Source organism: Monomorium pharaonis, chromosome 11 (genome assembly GCF_013373865.1).
Source record: "Monomorium pharaonis isolate MP-MQ-018 chromosome 11, ASM1337386v2, whole genome shotgun sequence".
NCBI lineage: Eukaryota > Metazoa > Arthropoda > Insecta > Hymenoptera > Formicidae > Monomorium > Monomorium pharaonis.
This window is the reverse complement of record NC_050477.1, coordinates 12,339,828-12,364,386: the sequence shown is the minus strand read 5'-3', so window position 1 is coordinate 12,364,386 and position 24,559 is coordinate 12,339,828. Positions and strand designations below refer to the sequence as shown.

Genomic DNA, 24,559 nt, shown 5'->3' with positions numbered 1-24,559 from the left:
GTCAACTAGTTTTCAACTTGCTTAAATTTCTTCAGTTCAAGTATTTTTAATTTAAATACATAAATACTTGAAGGAAATTTGATTGACTTGAAAAACTGTCATCTTCTAGTCAATTTGAACTTTACGTTAGATATTTACACTTCAGCTCAAATATTTATATATTTAGCTCAAATGTATAAATAAATACTTGAATTGTAGAAATTTAATCAAGTCGAAAAGTTTAGACAACTCGTATTTCACATAAAATACTCAAATTTCAAGTTTATAAATTTAACTTAAATACATAAATACATAAATACTTGAAAACTTTAGCCTGTTTGCGTCAATCAATTCGAATTAACTTAGATCAATCTTTTTCTAATTCTAATAATTAAGCTAATAAATTGACGCAAAGGCATGGATCTTAGTCTTAACAGCTTGAATTTCACACAAGATATTCAAACTTAGTTCAAGTGTTTATGTATCTATAATTTAAATGTGCAAATACTTGAATTGCACAAGTTTAATCACGTTGAAAGATTCGAGTCAACAGTTCTTTTTTTCATCACCGCACTAGCATTTTTTTTTCCTTCGTCGAATTTCAAACGTGTACCCGTTTCACTTTAAGAATACAGAGAGCGTGCACTAGTTCAGCTGTGTACAAAACGGACCTCTCGTGTCGCTTGTCGCGGGAGTTCTCTCTTCCGCGAGTGCGTCCTCGCGAAGACCGTATCTTTCTCTCCTTCCCTCTCTTCCCCTCCGCCATCATCCCCTGTCCCTCATACTCTTGTCTCGACTTAGATCGCGCCTCCTTTTTCCTCGCGACCAGCGCGATCGCTTGACCGCGATCGACGATCAGAAGCCGCAATGACGCGCGAGCGCGCGTTGAGGTTAGGTTCTTGACTTGACTTCCCTCGACTTGACGAGTTTCGAGGACAAAGTTTCCTGCGTCTCTTTTTTTCTCCGCAACGCCGAAAGGAAAACGCAGTAGTCGCGGAAAAATGTGAACTTTGGCATATACATACAGTGTGTAATATACACAGATTACTCTTGTATACACACGTACACACTCGATACACATATCACGCATAGATTTGATATAGCGTCGAGGTATTCTCGAAATGTGCGGTGTAACGTAAATGCGCTCTGAACGTCCTGTTGTTGCCGCGGTTCGATTTTAGCTCCGGATCTTATATCACGGTTACGTGAACCGCGGATCTTTTTTTTTTTTTGTACGACGCAAAAACTGAAATAATGCACGTTACGCGCCAGTGTTTCGTAAAACTCGGTTTGATCGTGTTTGGAAAACTGGATTTTCGTCAGACGCCGTCTCTCTTTGGAAGTTTCTCGAATGTATCGATTGAATTTTGCATCTCGAATGTAAATATTTGCTACTTCTCTCTGTTAAGTTTCGATAAATAAGAATATTGTATATATCATCGTTAATTTGATTAATCTGCATAATTATTGGCAATTATACATAATAATTTTGATAAATTTAATGAATTTTTATGATTTTTATTTTAATTTCTCACACTTGCTAAATTTGTTTTTATCAAAATTATTGGCAATTATACGCGAGTGCCAATAATTGTCAAATTAATTAGATTTACGTTAATATATTTCTTTTGGCACATTAATTACTATTGGAAACGATTTTTTACGTTTGTAAAGAGAATCGATTGAAAGAGTTGACGAATGATTGTCGACATTATTTTTGTGAAATTGGATTTTATTAAACCTAAGAAGAATATACTGGTTTTTGATTTAGGAAAAATTAATTGTTAAATGTTGCACTTTTAAAATCCTGCACTTGGAACCTCTCAGGGATTTTAAAGATTTCTCTTTTTAATTTCAGGACTCTTTTCAAAAAGACTCCGAAGATAAATGGGAAGGATATAGATCTGTATTTGCTATATGTGGTGGTTACCGCTCATGGAGGATGGATTAAGGTGAGTGTTCTCTTCTTTTTTTTTATCAAACTAAAAGAGTTTTAATTAAATGTATTGTAAAACGTCCAATTAGCTCGCGCTCCTAATTATATTTTTTAAAAAAGGTGCGTACCTGCACAGATTATAATATTAACGATGTTTTTAATATCCGGCTGCGGAGTATTGCTTAACAAGGTGCATAAAATAGCATTGTTATACAACGAAAAAACAATCCCGCAATCAGTATACGTGAAGTTATCACGGATCACAGCACAGTTTGTAATTAACGATTAAGAAACTGCAATGTAGTAAATTCCGCCAATAAATAATTGTTTGCAAAATCACCGCGGCCGCCATCTCGTTTTGATTAATGGCACGTTTTGATTAAAGGCTCACGTTGGACGAAACGCGAAATGAATTTTCGCCAGTCTCGCTTTTAATTAGCATCCGGTCGCAATCGATTTTGCTGGAAATCAAAGTCGACGTTACGTAAAAAACGTGGGCGCACGCCCGGTGATAATATCGAGAATGCCGCGGAAGATAGTAATTGTATCGATAAATGTATACATATTCCATTAAGCTGTCGTTCTATTCTTTTACGTTAAATTACGTTTAACGAATTATAATATACATACGTTTTGAGTTAACCTAATACTCATGGAATATGCTTACGATTCTCGAAGCGTACATTTCGCCAATGTATTTGGCAAAAATTTGTAAACGCTACACTGAGGAAAAAAGTCGTTAACCTTACTTAAAATTTTCCAGTTAGATTAAATTTCTTTCAAGTATGTATTTATGTTAAATATATAAATATTTGTACTGAAGTTCAATTATTTTATGTTAAATATATTAAGCGTGAGGAAACATATGAAAAAATAATGTGGGCAAAATATAATAGAGTGTACAAAGAAATAAGAACAGATGAGAAACTTCCATATATTTTAGCAGGATATAAAAGTATGGATTAATCAATGATAACTAAATTTAAGTGCAGAAACGTAGCATTAGGGAATAGATACTGGAAGAAAGAAGAGGAGAACAAGTGTAGGCTATGTAATTTAAAAGTAGAGACTTTGGAATACTTGTTAGAAGAATGTACAGAATTGCGAAGAGAAAATTTTTCTATTAAGGAAATGTTATTAGAGGTAGATATAGGTACAAAATGAGTGAGGAATACATTAGAGGCGAGAATTAGCAAAGAAAAGAGTAAATGGTTGAAAGAATCTTATGTAATTATGTAATTATGCTGTGTAACTTTCTTTCAAAGGCCAAAAGGCATATGATATAAATGTTATACATATATATATATATATATCAAGTGTGAATTAATAAGTATCAAATATCCAAAGAACGTATTCCCATCGACCAACAGTAAAAAAGTTCATATAAACTTTGAATATAAATAGGTCGCCAGAAACGCCTGGTTTTTGAAATAGGAGAAATTTTATTGTGAAACAATGGAATATTATATTTTGAAAAAACAAAGCACTAATTAACAAAAAATGTTTTAGATAAAAATGGTATTTGTCTATGTGTGTAAGTGTGAAGAGGGGCAAATGATAGTAAAATCAATTTTCGAAAGAATCGATTTTTCAAGGTTTTATAAAGGTTCCATTTTTCAATAAAATTATTTGATTTCTTTTACATAATGATTCGTCTAATTATTATGCACATAAAAAGTAATGCTATCAAAAATCTATAATTTATGAGATATTTTATACTTTATTCTAACATATTTTGATATAAAATTAATTGTTTTTTTTTGCGTTTTTAAGATCATCCACTGTTTCACACATTCTTTCTATCTCCATCTCAAAAACTAGTGTTTCCGTATCTATGTTTAGATCAACTTTTTTCGTCGAATGGGACTATATTCCTAGAATATTTGACACTTATTCATTTACACCTTGTAGAGATATTTGAATTAAAAAATTTAATCAAATTAACAACTTTTTTCTCAATGTAATATTACTGAAGTTATTTTCCTTAGAAAAAAAAAAAAAGATTTTGTTCTCAACTTTCGTCGCAAACTCATCGATGGATCTCGTATTCGCAGATTGTTCGCGAATAATGTTCGAGAGCGCAACGAGTATTTTTACGGCATTGGCGTGTTACGCAAGCGTATGCGAGCGCGTACGCTCGCGATTTCTGAAATCCCGCCGATCTCCTCGGCTCATCTCTTACGCTCTCCTCGGCGATAGTACCATTATTAGTACGACTAACTATAACTTACGAGAATTTGGCATCGGCATCGGAACAGATAGCGGGGACACCTAATAGCGTGGCCCAGATTCCCGCTCGGGGAGAGCTCCGCTGTTGTACAGCGGTACTTTAATTCCTTTCAGTAATAATCGCCCGTCCTCTCGCCGGGGATTAAAACGTTTGCTTTCACCTATCGCGCGACGCGTTTAAACGCAACGACAAATCGTGGTATCTGGAGGTATAGAATATAGCCCCCCTTCGTGTTCGCGTTCTGTCGGAGCGAAATGAAGAAAAAAAGAGAAAAGGAAAGATTATGAAATACAGTATTACGGAACGAAAGTCGAACATTAGCTTTCATTTTAGAAAAATAATAACACGTGGAAAAAATTTTCTAAGCATCACAAATATTTCGCCCCTGATTCCTCAAATGTTATATTCGACTGTGTTTGTTGTATCTACTAACGTTTTTTTGTGTCTTGCTTTTCGATTTTTTTTTCTTTCTCCAACGATTGTATCTAAATTTATCCCGAACGCGGAAAGAGAGGGGGGGGGGGAGAAATGTAACGCAACGTCGCTGAGAAAACGGAATTCGTGATTCGATTTCGCGGCTATTTCTCCACGATAATGCGGATTGTAATCTGTCTTCGTGAACTTTCTCGCTTTTGCGTTCCCCGTCGCATTAATTTTCCGGACGACACGTCGCGCCGCCACGAACACATTGTCGTGTCCCTTTCTTTACGGGTGTGCGGTCGCGGCGAACGAGAGAGCGAACGATACTTGCGCGATTTCGCCGCGATGTTTACGACCGATTGATTATCGGTCTTGACTCTCGTAACGGCGAAGGTGGTGTGTGGTGCGGTTTCACCGCACCACGCGGCGATAAGCGACCACGCGTGGTGTGTAGTGATTATCACTCGCTCGTGTTTCTGTTTTTGTCACCGACGAGCTGGTTCATCCATCCAATCTTTACGCGGCCGTTGTTTAGCTTTTAGTTTGTTCTCTGCTGCACACGGTTCTTTCAACGCGGCGCATCGCGATACCGCGCAAGAGCCACACTCCAGAATCATATACGGAAAGAACAACCACGGTTGATTTAACAAGATATGTTTAGTTCAACAAAATTTGATTAGACTAAATAGAAATTTTAGTTAAGTGAAATATTCTGATAACCAACCAGAACATTTAAATGTAACAACAGTTGAAGTTTGATTATTGCTGTTCTAGTTATAATATCTGTCTAAGTGTCTAATTAATTTTAACTATTATACATAGCATGGTTGAAAGAACATGAAATGTACAATTGGTAAAGATTAACAAAATTTTTGATGGTTATTATAATTAAGATTATCATAGGTAAAGAAATAGATTTGAAATGTAGTCATATCGATACGTGTTGAGCTGTGATAACTCGGAGGTATAAAGTAAATTAAAATGTAAAATGTAAAAAATGTACAAATGTAAATGTAAATATATGGGTAAAGGTTAAATGTAAAATGGAGAAGTTAAATGTAGATAATTATATAAAAGCAAATGTAAAAGATAGTAAAAAGGAAACGATTAAGTGAAATAGGAATAAGCGATAGGATTTAGGAACATAAGAACTCAAGTATGTTAAACTTGGTAAATAGATAAGATATGGATGAAGTCTGGTTAAGTAAACATTGTAAACCAAGTTTTTTCTTGGCAATGTATATGCTGAATAAAATTCTATTCTATAATTAAGATTACTATTAGATTACAATGAAGTGTTTTCACCAGAATACAATCAATTTGGTTACCTACAGAATATATGAAAGCAAACTTAGCTGCTTGTCTTTACCAGAAACACGTTACCAAATTTGTTAAATTAATTTAATTCAAAGTTTGGATCGTTCATTTTTTACCAAACGGTCTGGTTTATATTTCTGATTTATCCAACTACGAATTTTTTTTCATGTCTAAACCATTAGGTGATCTTATCAAAACTCTACAAGGAAAAGATTAAAAATCAGCTCTCCCCTCTCTCTTTCTCTCTCTCTCCCTCTTCTCTCATTTTCTTTCTCTCGGGTGGGAATTGATAAATGTGTCCCTAGATTTAAACAGTCTTGTAAACAGTCTTGTAAATTCGCTCCAAACTGATTTACCACGGTAGCGTTTAAATCATCATCGGGTTCGTCTTCCAGAGACGCGACGACGCGTCTCTCTGATGTCTTTCATCTCACGTGAACGCATTATTTAGTACAATGTTAGCCATCCGCGATGACATAACTCGCGTGCCGAGATTTCACGCGCTTCCTTTCTTTCTTCTCGCGTCCGCTCTCTTCGACCTTCGGCGCGAGCTCCTCTCCGGAGAAAGAACGTAGTGGCGTCAATGATCGAAGAACGGCGGTACAATGGGAGGAGGGATGATGACGAGACCCCTGGAGAGGGGGTGGAGGAACTTGGAAGCCTCAACGATACACATGGATATCGGAGGTTAATAACTTCCTCCGGTTACCAACCGTTCGATAATTGTAACATTTATGTACTTGTAGAAATAAGAAAAAATTAACTGAGATTTGAATTCAGAATCCTTCGTTTTCATTTCTGGCACAATTGGACAACTTCTTCATTATTCTCATAATTACTTTGATCATATCGTTCTATGAATATTTTAATTAGCTCTTTATAGTTCTTTCTATTTTCCTATATACTATTATGCGATCTCTTCATTAAGAGAACGTAATAATCTTAACATTTAAAGTGTAATTGACTTCCAATGTTCCTTAAATCGGAATCGATTATCGAATTTCGATAGTATTGTCTGATAGCATTAGAATGCGATTCCGACCGATAGGATTATGATACAATACAGTATAGAAGCATATCTATGAATTATTAGTTACTATATGTGTATATACATATATGTATACAGGGTAAATATCCCAAGATTTTAAAGGGTAAATTCTTCATGTTAATTCAAGATAAAAACATATGCGACTATATATGTTCGGAAATACTTAATTTCAGAGATACAGAGTAAGCTTGGAGGAAAAATTTTGAACATTACTCATTATTGTGTTGTGCTACTTTGATAAAACTTTGTATATGTTTTAAAGAGATAAAGATTCATTTTTGGTGGGCTATCATTTATTTGTTCAATCGGTAACAAACTTAAGGATAAATGGATACTTTTGTTACGTGAGAATTGGTATGCCACTTACTTTTTTTAAGTTTGATATTTGTTTATATGGTAAATGAGATAAATCAGTACAAAAAGGGTCTTTTAGGTTCGGAAATTTTTGCTACAACTTCAACACCTTATACCCTTGAAACAAAGCCGTTTTTGACATATGATTATATAGAGTTTTTATCTTGAATTAATATAAGGAATTATCTAAGATATTTTAAAATACTTAAGTACCATTCTGGATATTCGATTTGTCTGATGGTGCGAATCGTTCTTATCGATATCAGACGCCTAGATAAAAACATTAGGACAACGTGGATGCGACGTGAGGTCAAGGTCGTTCGTGGAGATACCATACTAGGCGAGCGAGATAGATCATGAGGCAATGGTAAAGAGAAAGGGCGAAAGAGGAAGCGCGGAGGAATAGGAGGAGGGAGAGGGGGCAGGGAAAACGGAGAAAGAGGACGCAAGGGGGGAAAGAGAATAGCAGAGAATAGGCAGCAGAGGAGGTGGAAAAGGAGGAGGAGATGGTGGTGGATGGTGGAGGTGGTGCGAAGGGGCTTCCTCTCAACAAGTGTGATCGGGCTCGAAGCCCGTCGCTAAACTATATGACGTGCAAACTGGCCCGGTCGTGCCGCGGTCGGGAATGCCTCGCTCGCGCGAACGCGGATGGTTTCTGACGCATCGGCGGCAGCTATCGGTCGCTACGTCACGCCTATCTCCAGATTCTTGTGGTAGATAAGCTGTTCCGCGAGGTTCTTGAAACTCCGGCGAAGTGACACACTGAAAAGAAAAAATAGTTGCGATTATTTTAACTTAACTGTAACTTGTCATTTTTTTGGTTTTTGGCTATTTATAATTGTTTTAAATATTTATAATTGTTTTAAACATAAACTAATATAAACTAATATATTAACTAATATATTAACTATACGTAAACTAAGATATTAACGAATAACTAATAAGTTAAGTAGTAAGAGAAGGAAAATTACATGAATGAGGAATTGTGAGATTTGAGAAATAACCACGAAAAAAAGCTGAATATCTCGCGGATAATCGACGGTCAATTGGAGTGCAATTTACTGGCACACCTATAATCTAAAACGCCGATAACGACGATTGTAATTAGATTCTCTTTAGCGAGGGAGTTTCGGCGAGGTGTCTTCGCGCTCGTATACAGTTGCGAGGGCACTGCATCGTCGACGATGAAAGTTGTTCCCTTTGTACATGGACTTCGGTCTTATGCTCGGAGCATCGGGTTCACCGGGAGCGGCGTATTGCGTTACCGGGGAAATTATTGTCCGCGACGTGCCCGGCGACGGTTCGACTCGCATGACAAAATCTACGCTACGATTCGGTCGGTCGTCTTCCGCAGAGGCACTGTACTTTGCGGAAAGTTCAGTAAGCCCAGGGAGAAATGTACATGAGAGAAAAAGACACACACACACACACACACACATGCGCGCGCGCGTGTTCGAGAGGGGGGGGGGCTTTGCGGATTCTCTAAAGCTGCTTTTGTCTACGCCGTTTGCCTTACCAGCGGAAGCGTCAGCGCTGAGCTGTAATTAGTGTTTTACAGACGGTGATACGAAATGATGAAGGATTAGTATAGCAGTATAAAAATGGCCGAATTATTTTTTTTTACTTTGGTAAACCTCTTGGAGTTAGCTGCGCTCGACGGTTCTCCGTGATCGAATTAATTAAATAGTGCGGGTACTTCTATGAAAATTATCCCTCTCTTAATGACGACTTTGCACAGTATCGTCTTGCAAAAAGATTTTATCTTTTGTTTTAATTTTCTATAAAAACAAAGAGTACTGCCTAATCAACAAAAATTGTTTTATATATAAGTAAGAATATAAAATCTTTAAGGAGTTTAATTAGCGTGAGTTACAGCAAGATATTTATTATAGATTTTTACAGTATTATAGTAGTATTATAAAAGGAACACAGGATGTGATTGTTTTAATAATAATATTGAACAATTTTAATTCTTGAGAAATTGTTTCTTATCTGATCTTTTTCCTTTCAACTTAAAAATTATTATTGAATAAAAATAAACTTTTTTATGTAAACAAGTTATGTCTGTTTAAGATTATCAAATTTTTTAACATATATAACATAATTACCAATTTATTGACAACGGAAAAAAATTGTGATCACAAAATCTGTAGGGAGATATGGAACGCTACCAACAAATATTCTCAAAATTAATTTTATTTCTAAAAAATAAAAATTTAACGTATTTTGCTGGATCCTTACACATCAGTATTATAAAGTATCGAAAATGTATATAAAAAAATCTTTGATTCTTGTGACTTTGCGCATTGTAGAAGTATTATAAAATTATTGTAATAAACACTATTGGCTAATAAGTATTGTAGAAGTATAATCTAAATACGTACAAAGGGATTACAGGACTCAGACTCGCTATACCCGCAAGTTGTCCATAACCCTAAACGCAGACAATATAACTTTATGTTAATTGCATGCACATATTAAAAATTAATTTAATTACAATTATTTGAAAGCCATATTTAAGCTCTTTAAGTTACACTAAAGTTGAAAAAATTAGTACACGGCATATTTGTTAAAGTGAGAAAAAGAATACACATATATAAATCTTTCGATTACCTGCAATATTGAAATGCAGCTTTTATGACAATACAATAAACACTAGTGACTAGTGGCCATGTTATAACGTCTAAACAGTATGTAAGAAGAAATTTGGACAGTTATCCCCAAAATTCAATATAAGTATACAAGATATTGTGAATTCCGTAACTCCACTTTTAGTGGAGTTAGTTCATAACCGCCTTTTCTTCTTTTCACAATTTTTAGAAGTCTGCAATTATTAATTTCGAAAATTTTTTTGATGCAATCCACTAATCCACAGGGCGAGAAGAAGCTTAGTTCACCAACGGCATAGTTAACTAACTTCTTTGTTTCTACAGGAAAGAAAGTATAGAAGATACAGGTTTTACTACTGAAGCGACGTTGTGGAAACTGCTTTTTCACCCTGTACGTGTTAAAGTTCGAACGTCCTCTTTCGCCCATAAACGCCTCTCTCTTTCTGGGTAGGAACAACCTTGACGTTATTAGAAACTCTATGGTCGGTACGGTGAGGTTGAGACGCGTTAAACTATAGACACTTTGTCGCTCGAAAGTCTGCGTAGAAAGAAAAAAGATTTTATCCGCCAGCGTGTGTGTTATCTTGCTCTTGGCGGTTCGCAGCTCTATCCATCGAATACTATTTAAGATACCAATACATTTAAGCGCCATTAAACATGTACGCGCCGTCGCGTATCTATTGTATATCTCAAGCAATCGTTTTCTCAAGCGATTCCATTCTTTTGCGCGTGCGAAACGCGGTATCGAAATGCGTGCGCGCGCGCGCCTTTGCCATCCGCCTCGCGCTCCTCCGCGTCGTAAGCGTTTTATCTCGGTTCTCTGATTTCGACATCGCTCGCTAGTGAACCAAGGAAGCGAATCCGTCGGTAATCATATTACTATCCTGCTCGTCGTCTCACAAAGCGTTGTTATATGATGAATAATTCGCTCTTGCGCGTTACGTAAGGTTCTCGAAATTATAGATTGAATAGATTGGATTATATCGGTAATCGAATGTATGACATTATTGAGGCGAGATTACGCGATAGGTAAGCGTTGCCTCGTGTGCCAACGTGTCCGAGAATGAATTCTATCTTGTTGAGGGGAATGCGGTGATTCTACTCAGAAAAACTTTGCAACCATTTCTTTTGTCATTGTCTGAAAAATTCTAGGATCATCATACGCGTAACGCAACAGTGAATATGATTGGCGTTTTTATATAGAGTTGCCACTTGGTTGTGCAGATGTGTGAATATCGGCGACTTTTAACATTTTATTTTACGAATTTTAATCTGATGACGAAATTTTATATTCTACACGTGTATCTTGACACCAGAAACAAAATAAATCAGTAATCCGTAGACGCCGACCTACCGAACATGAATGTTTCTGTAGCGATAATTTCTAAACTGATGTAATCATTTGCATTTAAGAACCTGAATCTTGGGTCGAAATGTCGTCGTGTAATTATTAATAAATAAAGCATTTTGCCAGTCTAATTGACAAGAAAATGCTTAATTTTGCGTTTTTACATAGATTATCAGACGTTCTCGAATCTTTCTCGCTTCTAGCACTTCGCGTTACAAAATATGAACCAAAATTTCTGAAACGTTTTACCTAAAAATACCGATCTCCCTCGTGTGCGCGAGATGAGAAGAACACGAGGACGTGGTGGGCGTGTTAAAAGCTCTCTCGGGCTTGCGCGTCCGCGTCATAAAATTCGTCCACTCAAACTGTAAAAAGGCATGGCCGTTCGCCCGCGACTAACGAGGTGGATGCATTCTAATCCTGAGCGTTCGGCAGGCCCACCTCTTCTCGAACCGATGCCACCGCGATGTGTCGCGGTATTAAAAGCCTCATTCTTCTCTCTCCCCTATTCCCCTCTCTGCCTTTCTCACTCACTCTTTTGCGCACAGTAATTACATTCTCCCGGAATTCGGTATAAACGGAAGTGGAGACGAGGTGTCGTCACTGCCCGCGCGACTAACGAACGGTTTCAATCTCGTTCTCAAAAAAGGAGGAAAAAGAGAGCCACACTAGTAACCAAATATCCTCCCGACCTTTTCAACGAATTTTTCTATTTTGTTCAACAATATTTTGCAGAATTCTTTGCAAAAATTTAAGATTGTAGAAAATGAGAAAAAAATGAAAGTGCATCTTGCAGCTGCGACCGTTGACAGGTTTAAAATTGGAAGTGCATCTGTCCATCGTGTGCTCACGCGATTGTTGTCCTGCTCTGTCCCATCCCTCATCTACATCGGTCTCATCATTATCATCGTTCATGCCACCGTGATTATCGGGAGTAATCGGTCAACTATTGATACCGACGAGTAATCTGAAGGAGCTTGAGCTCTTGCGGACGTTTGGGCGTGCGGGAGAAATGCACATCGCGCAAGCGAGCGATCGAGCGAGTGAGAGCGCGGGTGAGAATTGAGAGAAAGCGCACACTCACTCGTTCACTCCTAGGCGGTCCAGCCTTCTCAAGGGCGAGACTAGCTGGCTAGTGGTGGTCGAGGCGCACCTCATTGCCTCCGCCGCCGCTGTCAGACGCGCGCGTCATATCGGCTCCGTAGTCTGGCATTGGTCTGGTCGTCACATGCGTTGCGTGCGATCCGAAGTCGGTAATGCTGAGTCAGTCAGGTGTATCACCGTGCGGCGCCTCGCGTTTGACGTGCACCATTTCGCGATGAAGATGGAAATGGAGCAATCTCTTTAAAAATTTGGAAATAAAGAACGAGAGAGAGAGAGAGAGAGAGAGAGAGAGAGAGAAAAAGGGACATGAGGAGAAAGAATATGCGAGCGCTCAGGAGAGACAAAGGAAAGGAATGATGCTGAGAAAATAGTAGTGGGGAATAGAGAGAATGTTTGCTCGGTTGTTCATTCGTTCATTCATTCGTGCCCCCGTTCGTCCTTTCGTTTATTCGTTCGTTCGTTTGTTCATTCGTTCGTCTATTCGTCCGTTTGTCCGTCCGTTCGTACGTTCGTTCGTTCGTCGTCCGCTCGTCGTTTCCCGATGACGAGGGCACGGTCGATATGGCAACGTTGCGCCCCACCAGTTTCACTATACGCATACCGGCGCCGGCATCGCCGCCCGAGCGACATGGCAGTAGCGGCAACATCGCGCGATGCCACGCGCGGGGGAGGGGGGGTCGTGCCAGAACCTCACACCGAACGGCGAGGAAAGCGACCTCATGCCCTGCACACATGTGCGCACAGCCGGGGACACTGAGGAGGAGAATGAGGGAGACGGTGTGGCAGAGCGAATGAGAGGGACAGAGAGGAGACGGATCGGTTGGTTGCACTCGTCTGTCTCACGCACGCGCCACGCTGCCGAAATTGGCGATGCACTTGCCCTCGTACAGAGATTCCTATCCTTCCTACCAAAAAAATAGTCCCGTCCACCTTCATCGCGATGCGTCGCTTCAAGTGGACGGCGCCGACGAGCACCATCGCTTCTTCGAGCGAAGATTGTGTGACGAATTGCTCGGGCGAAATATTTCTTCTCCGAATTATTTTGAGCGAATGCACGCAACTCTGTGAGGAATGTATTCGTGAAACATCTAAACCATTTGTATTTATACGTACAAACGTATATTAATATTTAAATATTAATTAGAAAATTAAGTAATTGAAACGTGTGAAAAATTAATAATTTGAGCGTCTAGGAATGTATATTAAAGGTTTTCTCTTAGGTCTTAGTCTTTTAGTGTTTCGAATGCTATTTTCTAATAAAGATAAGCCTGGTTCTTTAAACAGTCATCCTTTGTCCGACACTTGGGAGTGCTTTTCATTGCCTAACCTCATCTCTCTTCAGCTCCATATGTTCCATGGCTCTGGGTTTCCCGTGCGGAGAGTCGCGCGATTCGTCAGCCTGGCAACTGTATTTCTTTTCGCTCGCCTGTTAATCGTAGGTAACGACACCTACTAACACCTTGACGAGCGTAACGCGCGCGTGAGATCGCGCGGTCGAGGCACCCGGCTCTCTAACAGAGTGAGAGAACGCGTGGCGCGTGAGAAAAGGGAGAAAGAGAGAGAGGAAGAAAGAGCCAGAGAGGAAAGTCTAAGGAGAGGCGTTCCGCGCGTGCAACGTTGCCGCGCAGGCCATCTCGGCATCGCTCGGCTCGACTCGGGTCGTTTCCGAGAGCGTACGTTCGCGCGCAGAGGCACCCGGTATCGGCAACACCGCTATCTCCCGCTGCCGAGATAAATAGAGATGGCCTGCCGCGGTGTGCTGCCTTACGGTTGTAAGACACGCACACACCGTTAGTCCGAGGAAGGAGCGAGATAAACGATAGACTGGCCAAGGAAATCGTGCCGCCCGGAGCAGACCGTCTCGGAGCGATCGCTGTTCCTCTTGTTCGCGAAAACCCGACTACTGTCCGAATACAGGTGGTCACTCGATATACGAGTGCCGATTGTGTCACAGTTTTAGATGAATCTTGAATATTACGAAGAACATTTTTGCATTCGCAAAATAACTTTTAAAATATAATATCTGTACTTTAAGTGACCATTTCTATCAATGTAAATTAATTTTAATTTTGATTTAAATTTTTTATCTTCTAGTTTTAAAAGTTAGAAAGAAATAAAAAGTTAATCTTAATATGTATTTGCTTCGAAATTTTCTTAACTTTCCGGTATTTAAGTCCAGTGTGTGTACCTGACAAAACTTTAAATTATTATTACAATACATCTTTGTTCAAATAACGTAAATAATTTGTTATTTTGAGGATCAAAATAAATCCGAGGGATAAGGTTATATGATTTAAAATAAAAATCTAAAGTGAGAAACATTTGTTATTAAAACAATTCCATGCTATTTAGAGATTGATTGCGTGATTGAAAAAACTATCCCGACCCTGGAAATATTGCGAATATTAATTAGGATTATAAATTGAGATTAAAATTTACATTAATAGAAATAGATGTAAGACATTCATATTGTGCTTAATAATATATTTGAAGTGAATCTTTAAGGAGGATATTTCATATTCTAAAGGACATTTATGCAAACATAGTATTGCTGTCTTTTTCAAAGATTCGTTGATTGGTAATTTACTGGTCTCATCACAATATACAATAGTATCTATAGAAAGGAAAGACAAATTTTTGTTGTCCTTGTCTTTTTCTCCATCGAACTGCAGTTTGGGGCTTACTCTATAGGCTTACTCTAGTACAATAATATAGCTCAATGGATGTATTTAGCTACGATAATCCTCGTTTAGCATTGCGTTTCACTGCTGAGCGCACAGTTCGCGATTCGCTTATACTTAGCATCGATCCAAACGTCATTGCGAATCGCGTAGCTGCGTTTGATGCCTCGTGACGCGTACACGTAGAATTTTTCTTTGTTGCGAGGGTCGCATATCCATCGCTTTTTACCGTCCCTTTCGACACGCCGCACTCTCCGCCGAACCGCTGCTGTCTCGCCGCATGACCGTGTTTGGCGCGTTTTTACTTCTTGCGGCCGCGGGGGAAGAACTCGGCGGTTTGCTTTACGTTCGTCGATAAAAGTACTCGTTGCACCAACCGTGAAGCAGCCTTGGTTAACCGATCCTAACGATCGACAATCTCTCTCTCTCTCTCTCTTTCTTTCTCTCTCTCTCTCTCTCTCATTCGTTCTCCCTTGATCTCTTTTCCCTTAGCGTTCATATACTTCGTCAACGAGGCAGTCCGCTCCGCTCCGCTACTGTTTGCTTTCGCATTCTGTTTACCTTTAATTATTGCACATTTTTTATTTCCGATGATACATCATAAAAAAAGGATCAGCGTTGCAAACCCAGCATTCGTTCTGCAAAAGTTCAATATGATACGTTCGTTATATAAATTCATTAATAACGTGTGGATATAAATACGTACGCGAATATCTGGTTGAGGTTGACAAGGTATATCGTTAACGAGCACGTCGTCACCTTAACCAGCTTATGACTAATCATACAATCAAATAAAAAAATCTTTATATTTCTTAGAAATATTCATAGTACATTTTCTTTAAAATGGAATCTAGCCGAAAAGGACTTTCCGCTGTCCCTTGCATATATATTCTTTCGTTTTCCGATCATGCGTCTTTCGTGTGCGATCTCAGTTTCTTCGTATAGATTCCTATTGGAATTCGCCGTTCGAATCGCGTGGGTTAATTACGAATTCCGACAATTCTCATCGGCAAGGCACCTAAACCCAAGGCGCGATTCTCTCGGTTCTTCCTTCTTCTCTTTCACGTGCCACCTCCGTCGCCTCAGTCGCGCAAAAGACATTGGTATTAATGGCCTTGGCCGACGGTACGAGTTGGTAAGCCATCACTCGAGCACAAGCTGCAGCACTTGGAGGTCACTGCACCTTTCCTCTTTGCTCTCCGTACATCGCGGGCCATCTCTCCCGGCCGTTTTACGACGCGCGCATGTTTCGCGGAACTCTTTCTCCCATACACTTTCAAAACTGGTCGCGCGATGAGGTGATTACAGGCGCGATTGAATTTTTGTAAGTTTGCTCACTACCAGTCCCGCGAATCAAAGTGTCGCGTGAGTTCTGTCTCTGATACAACACTACAATAAGAAAAAAAGGTTAACTTGATTGAATTTTTCAACATGATTAAATTTCTTCATGCTGTTTAACTATTTTATATATATTTAAATTAAATTGTAACTTAAATACATAAAATATTTTTAAAAAGATTAAATTAAAATATTTTAACTTAAATATATGTAAAAGACTCCAATTAAAGAAATTTAATTAAAATTTAATTAATAACTTTTTCTTAGTGAATCTCTGATTTTAATCTTATTTCTAATCTTTTGAATTCTAACAAATATAGTTTTCGTTGTTGTTTTTACAGAAACATTCATAATTTTGTAAAAGTAAATATATACCTATATATACACCTTACCATATTTTTTTACGCTTTGTAAAGATGATTTTGATAGACGAACCATGCGACACGGTAAGCTACGAGCTCCGTAATAATTTAAGTCTGGTGACGGCGATAACTCGCTCGCGTTACAGCTCTCGTAGATTAGTTTACGGTTACGCAACATAAGCCACGGAGCCAGGACGGGAAAGAGTGTGCACCCATTGTGTTTCGTGACAGCCGCGTACAGACCGGCTGCATAACAACGTGGCACCCGCATGTTCTCGCAGATGTACCAACCAGTGCAGCGATGCGAATCGTTTACTTAAATATCCGAGAGATGCGAATGCCTCGCCCGGCCATTTTGGTCGTAAACGTCAACGGTAATATTAACGGTGGCACGACATACCTTTTGAGAGTTTCCAGGCGCTAAGGGAATCGAGATTTCCAGCATTAATTGCATACTGCGTATATTCGCTTAATCGAGTAGTGTGCTGTGTGTGAAAGTAATATTATTTAGAAAAATCGACAACACTTAATTGGGAGACCATAGAAATGTTTTAGCATCTTTGTCAATAAAGAGGGAAATTTTATAATTAATAGAAACGTATATGTAAGTGTATTTGTAATTTATTTAATGTTTAAGAATTTTGCAAATAGATGATTTTCAATTTAAAGTTAAAAGATTTAGAAACTAATTGAATATAGTGACTAATATAAATATTTTTGTTTATATGTATTCTTGTGCTTTAAATATAGTATTTATTAATTAAAGTCACTAATTACAAACTTGAGATCAACGTTAAAATTTAAGATAATGATTAACTAATATATTTCAATATTAAAAATTAGCTTTATTTATAAATAAAATTCAATTTATAAAAATTTGTTTTTAAAATTTATCATTAGTAATAATTCTACACACACATATACACACACACAACGCGTCTATATTATATTAATGGAAAATGATACGTAAGAAATAATATTATTTATTTATGTGTATTTTTATGTATATTATTAGCAAATAACATAAGATATTTTGGACAACTTATCACATAGCAAATCAGTTTGATAATTGAAGATAATTTTTAAGTTATTTAAAAATATCAGAAGCTCTTATTAGTTATATTTTATATAAGTAAAAACAATAACATTTTGCGACATTAAAGATCATTGCCAAATTGGACCTGCCGTTAAAAATTTTGTAATTATTTGAAAAATTATATATTAGATACCAAGTTCAGTAGATTAATGTTTATATATAAAAATCTGTTTGATGACCATCAAATTATTTAATTTTTGATCTTTTAGATTGAAATTAATAATCAAAAGCATACAAATGCACTATTTATTATGTGATTCAATGAAATAAAAAAATTCTATCTATAGAGCTGCAAGACGTTGTAATATAATGTAAAATTAATGTCACATTATACATCTGATTATACGTAGATTAAATATATATGTATACATATATTATTTTGTGGGGAAAAATTTTGTTATCTAAGAAAAAAGTTACTGCGTTTTGGAAAATCTCTATTAATATCGCGTAGTTTTATTCGTAACTGTAAAACAGAAAATTAAAACGTACTCGAGAAATGTTGATATATTCTTTGGAACATTATTGATAAACATTATTATTGACACTTCCTTAGCTTTTCGTTTGTGCTTTCTCTTTGACTGAATTTTGTTCGTTACTCGCAAGGGGACTCTCGTTTGACGAAGAAAGATGTTTTATTTATCGATAAAAGACGTTGCGGAAGGGTTAAACGCACAACGAGAGACGGACGACGACTTGTAAGTAGCCTCTCGGATCTGTGTCCGGGCCTGGAAGCCGCGCGCGTGTTAAGTCTAATGTCCGGTTATATTATGTAGCGTCGGGCAAAGAGAGAGAAAGAAGTGAGTGAGAGACGCGCGACATAAACCCGAGGACTTTATTAGCCATCATCAAAGTGGGCATTTTTATTACGGGCGTGGCGATAATTACGTGACGTAAATAAAAACCTGGCCGTACGATTCCTCTTTACGAGTCCCCTTTTTAACGCCCCGGTGGGACACTGTCGCTTGTCGCAGCACTGTCGATGTTCGCGGAGTGTTGTGCTCGTCTCAGAAATAAAAAATTAAAAGCCACCCCCACACGCACTCGGATCGAAATATCATTTCTTCCTGCTCGCGCGATTACGCGACGTAGTCGTGAGTCTTGCGTGAAGTCCGCGCGAGTTACACCGACTCGTTTCTAATGCCGCGCAGGCGGCCGGTTTCAACCAACCGCGTCACTCAGCGCTAATTATAATTAACTAAACTCTTCTGTTTCGCGACGTTACGTATACGCCTCCCTCGAGAGATACGCGCGTTGCGGCCCCCAAATCTTCCAAGATATCGTCAATTCTATAGGCGCCACGCGGCATAATTTTTTAATTCTCTCCCCTCCCTTCTTCTCTCGAGATGCGGAGTTGCTACGTCTAATGACACACTGTGCGTTTTTCCATCCGGCGCGGCGGCGTCTTTTACGTCGCCCCGTTCACATGTAACGCGCCGCTGGCACGCCATTTAGCGATATAATGCGGATGCCCCGATATAACGCATACTCAACTCCTTCGACGTTGACGGCCGTCTTATTCGAACCTACCATTAACAAAGGAGAATCAACGCGAATAATTGAGGCAATAAAGAATGGTCGGAATCGCATCAACGAGATGATGATCTGCGAACGTCTTTGGATTCGAACGTTCACGAACGCGCTTTGTTTCCGCCGTTTATTATACTGCGCTTCGTCGAGAGAAAGTACTTTAAAATGTAAAAAAGATACAGGCAACTCCGTATAACACGAGATTCCTGTAACATGATTTCGTTTTAACCACATGGAAAGAACAGTTTTACTGAAGTTTAAGAAAATTTAGCTAGATGCAGATCTGAAAATAATTTTGTTGGGATAAAGAGTTATATAAGACACTTAAATTGGTTGCTAGACTGTCAAAATTTTTTGCAGCTTTGCTTGTCATCCTTGAGCATCCTACACAATTATTTCGATGGTCTAACAATTATTTTTAACATCTGTATTTTTTCCTTTACACACACACACACACACACACACACACACACGCGCGCGCGCGCGCGCGCGCACACATACAGAGCTAACCTTTTAAAGATATTTTAGCAACATCATATTTTTACGGTTAGAGAATTAGGAAAATCTCGTACAACACGTGATCCCTATAATACGGACTTTCGCTTTAATACGGACAGAGGATTGGGTAATCCTCCCTATATACAGTGTTGTAAGGTATCTAACTACATGAATATAGTTACTTTATCCAGATCCTTTTTATGTATTTGCGTATGTAATTAGAGTTAATTTCCTAATTCAGAAATTGTAATTAGTTACGCTTGATTTTATATTTTATCTAACTAATATCTGCATAGTATCTAGAGTTATTTTTAAAGTAATTTCTATAAATAACAATCTATATTTAGTTATTTATAAGAAATGTATATCTGTATCTGTATTTAGTACTACTCTTACAGTTTTCTTTAGATAACTATATCTATATTTTGTTATTTTAAAAATTGTATCTGTTACAACACTGCCTATATAATATAATAACTTTATAAAGATTCGTTTTAAGAAAAAGTAAACAAATTATAGGTTTAACAAAGTATACAAACAGAAATTCTACTTTGAATTTATTTTAAAATCATGGTGGTCGTGGAATAAAATAAAGTACATTAAATTTTACTAAAATTATAGAAAAATATTTCGATGTTCCATAATTTTAAGAATTAAGTTTAAGAAATTTTTCTATGTAAAATATTAAAATCTAGATGCTGCAGAAGAAATTTCAAATGATAAAGATATTTTACAACAAAGAAAACGCTATCGTTTAATTATGCTTAGCAACAATGAAAAAGCAATTAACGTGCGTTATTTAATCTTAATATATAATATTTGATTAAATGTTGATATTTTTAATAAACATACAGAGAAAGATATGGTTGCATAATTTATAATTTAACTAAATAGTCATTTTTGATCTATATATTTATAATTATTTTAACTGTTCGAATTATAGCTTTTTAAATTATTACTACATAAATGGAATAAGTAAATGTTAAGAAAATAAACATATTTACAATGCATTTGTGATGGTATTTATTACAGAGAAATATTTATTTTTATTATCTTTTGATATTTTAGTATATTAATATTTGAAATTACATAATTTATAGTAAAAATTTGTTATAGTTAGTAGAACTATAAACATAAAGTTATTATTAACTTTATAGCAGTAATAACTATAAAAATAGGAGGTCATAACCAACTATTTTACCATTTAATTACAGTTACAAATACTAAACACTTGTCAGTGCTTTTTCTGGTAGTTAAATAATAATAGTTATTATAAATATTAATATTTTTGTCAAATTTTGGAATCTAAATCTGTTTTTGTATTCTGTACAATACGGCATTTCTTTGGAATGTAACCACCGCGCTATATGCAATGGAGGTTATTTACTCTACCTATGTACGTGACACAAAATGCTTAAACGCAATAATTTAGAAGGGAATTAAATTTCACTTATTTTGCGATACAAAGTCAGTTACGCACTTTGGCATCAGCGATATAATTTCGTGCATGCACGAAATTTTGTTGGCCATTTTCCCGAGTGCCGCGACACAGCATTCGCGCGCTTAAAGATAATATATATATATATATTGCGACTAAATCGTATAAAGTGCCGCGGAGCAGAATGCGCGCGAGTGCTCAGACGAAATGTACGCCTGGCGCGGCACCGATAAACGAGTAAAACGCGCGTGTGAAAAAAAAAAACTATCGGGATGCCTTCGAGATACGCTCAGATGCTAATCGCACGGTCGTGATTTGTATTCGCGCAAATAATACATGGTTTTCCGTCGCGAATTTCCCGCGAACGCTTACGTACGCCGAGAAGAGGATAATGGATATAGTTTTCCGCTTAACTAGCGACCGACCGACCGACGTGGCGGGCCGCACGTGTAACTTTTATCGCGTTAACGCGTCCGCGTGGTTAGAATTCTAATCGAGAAGTGACGCATCGACGACAGTACCGGCGAAAAGATCTTACGAGGCGTAGAAAACACGTAAAACTTACTGGTTTACTTGTCACCGTGAAGAAAAAAAACGTACATTTGCCTTTCTACGCGGAGAGTGGGCGGTGCCACGCGTACCTTGGCGTTAGAAAATGACGAAATCGATAAATATGCGAAGAGGCGTATCGATGATCGCGACGAAATCGAGTCGTTTCCGCGAATCGGCTGTTTGATGAATTTGTAAGTCGATTTATCGATCCACGCCTTTTTCTCTTTGTGTCATACAAACGGTAGAAGAGTAACTAATTTCGACAGCCGATATATACAGCATGGTCACAAAAGTGTCACTGTACGTTTTCAAATTTTCTTGAAAAAATATTAATTCGCGCAAAAATATTTTCTTATTTTATTTCCCCATATACTTTTCAGTGCTCCTGCTTCTTCCGATTCTTGTCGCGTGCGTTCATGCACGACGCGTAGTAATCCTACAGAATTTTGCCTAAAATGAAATGATAAAAATTCTCTCTTTTTCTCCCCTTTCTCTTTCTCTCTCTCTTTCTCTTTCGTCTTGTTCCATATCACTCACTTTTCGATGTTACGTCCCGCCGCATACACAGGCATATAAAATTCGAGCATAAAAAATACGGCCAGTTCAACGTGTATATGTATTTTTCGCCTCGAGGTCGTTGGATGACTCAAAGCAAATTCAAGTACGACGCCGTACAACGCGGCACGGTACACACTCGGATAAAAACAGTGTTTGCTGAAGATCGCGCTTCTAATCGCGCCGTAAAAGATACGCCGCGAATTCCCGCTCTCTTAACGACCGTTTTGCTTACGTAACCCGCTTACGTATATTACGTCGACAAAACGGGACCGCCGCGATGCGTCGTGATATTTCTGCAGCGATTAAGGCATTAATTGGGGGGGGGGGAGGAGGTAAATTTGGCGAACGCGCGTACGTTCGCGTGTCATTAAATGGGAGTTTTCGAGTGAAAATCTAAATTATTGTAAATACGTATACTGATATACGATAATACGCGAGTGCCTCTCCGCCCGCTCCAATTTATGGGAACATTCGCGATATTACGCGATATACATCACCGCGCGCGCGATAAAAGATTGCCTGTTTTATGGGCAGATCGATACTCGGGTGCTCCGACGACGACCCGTCGTCGTATGTCGCGCGCACGACATCAACAACGAGACGTTTTATCGCCGTGCTGATACAAGGCAAGCGTTTTCCAACGCAGAAACATAATTGCGGATACTTTCACGTAGTAATTACAGTTGTGGACGCGAGTCGACATGCGATTTGTGCGACTGGAAAAGAATTTTATAAAAGTTATTTCTTCTCGAGAGAAAAGTACACGGAGAGAATTTTTTTTTCTTTTAATAGAATTTACCTTCAAAATTATGATAATCCTGGGCCTTAAAGAATTTTATTTTTTGATGAAATTCCATCGAATTTCTATGTAACCAATCAATTTTATAACGTAAGAGTGAGAATTCTAAGAAAAAAATAATTTCCCGTATATATAAATATTATTGAACATCAGTCGAATTACATAATTGATAGCACAATTACAACCAGGTTAAAAGTATGAACTTTCAAAACGCGAAATAATCGAGCGAGCTCGGCCTTTTCGCGAGAAACGAGAATGCACGCCGCATCGTTCATCATCCGCACCTCTGAAGGATGCACGCGGACCATAAGATGCATTTCAAGCATAAACCTGCCTGGCGCACGAGCACGTCCGCACAGTGAAGGCTCTTTGTCGGAGCAAATCCGCCGCCGCTCTTCAGTGGAAGCTAAACCGAGTGTTCTCCCTTTTTCGTAACCGCGTTCTCTCCCTCACGACGAACGTAATATTCCTTTACTTCGTGGAAATAAATGGTGCGACATTGTCGAGTCAGCCAATGTCAGTCCTCGCAAAAGTAGAAGATGGTCCGTAACGACTCTCATTATCTCAAGCCAATTGCGTAACGTGTATCGCGTGTACTCGGTTATACAAGCCGCAGATCGCCAACTCGTATTGTTTGACGACCCCCGGAGTCTCTCGTTGCCGAAGTGGTGAGCGCAAATCGCGAGGAGCTTCCATTGCCGGCGACGTCGCGACACGTGCATCGCGCGGACACTGACTTTAGACCGCGCGGCGCTCTCCGTGCCTTCCCGGGCTGCTGCCCGACTTTCCCGGCGCGCGACTTCCGCACGCGCGAGGAACCAGGCGCTTTCGTGTTTTCTCGCGAGTACTCGGGCGCACGGCCAGGCCACGACACGCGCCGCGATTTCTCTCGCCCTCCTCCTCCTCCTCCCTCCGTCTGCACGTCGCTCCCGCTCCCTCCCGCCCTCGCCCCCCCCGGGTCTTCTCCCCGTCTCCCCCTCCCCCCGACGCCGCCGCCGCCGTCCGTCGTGCGCTCACGCCGGCACGTGAGTACGCACGCGAAGACTTCTTCGCCCGTTCCCCGCGCGTTCATTCACAGTTCACAGTCAGTCAGTTACCAGCACACCTCCACCGATCAGCTGATCCTGCCGCCGCTGCCGCTGCCGCCGCCGCCGCCACCGTCGCCGCCACCACCGCCACCGCCGCCGCCACCACCACCGCCGCCGCCGCCGCCGATGATGACGACGACGACGTCGGCAGCGGTGGCAGACTGCGCGTCGCCAATCCCTCCGCCCTCCTTCCCTTCTAGATTTCGTGCCCCCCCCTCCCACCCCATCCACTACTACTACCACCACCTCCTCCTCCTCCTCCTACCGCTGCTGCTGC

The 24,559-nt window shown here is 39.0% G+C and overlaps 1 protein-coding gene and 1 long non-coding RNA gene across 12 annotated transcripts in view; one reads left to right on the top strand and one right to left on the bottom strand.

Annotated features, from left to right (window-relative positions):
- Positions 1–24,559, top strand: part of LOC105839711 (AT-rich interactive domain-containing protein 2) — a 65,529-nt gene that overhangs the window by 2,088 nt on the left and 38,882 nt on the right. For all 8 annotated transcript variants that reach the window (XM_036294124.1, XM_012686206.3, XM_012686213.3 and 5 more), the window contains exon 2: positions 1,838–1,931. In XM_036294124.1, coding sequence (XP_036150017.1) covers positions 1,838–1,931 — 94 coding nt within the window. The remainder of the gene's footprint in view (positions 1–1,837; positions 1,932–24,559) is intronic.
- LOC105839713 lies at positions 3,666–24,371 on the bottom strand. 4 transcript variants are annotated; one of them, XR_004965116.1, is made up of 3 exons: positions 16,757–20,494; positions 12,326–16,415; positions 3,666–8,046 (listed from the first exon to the last, which is right to left on the bottom strand). It is a non-coding gene; the product is annotated as an uncharacterized LOC105839713 (long non-coding RNA). The 4 variants fall into 4 exon arrangements; XR_004965115.1 differs by adding an exon at positions 24,300–24,371 and having other exon boundaries at positions 5,809–16,415; positions 16,757–17,146; XR_004965114.1 differs by adding an exon at positions 23,479–24,275 and having other exon boundaries at positions 5,809–16,415; positions 16,757–17,146.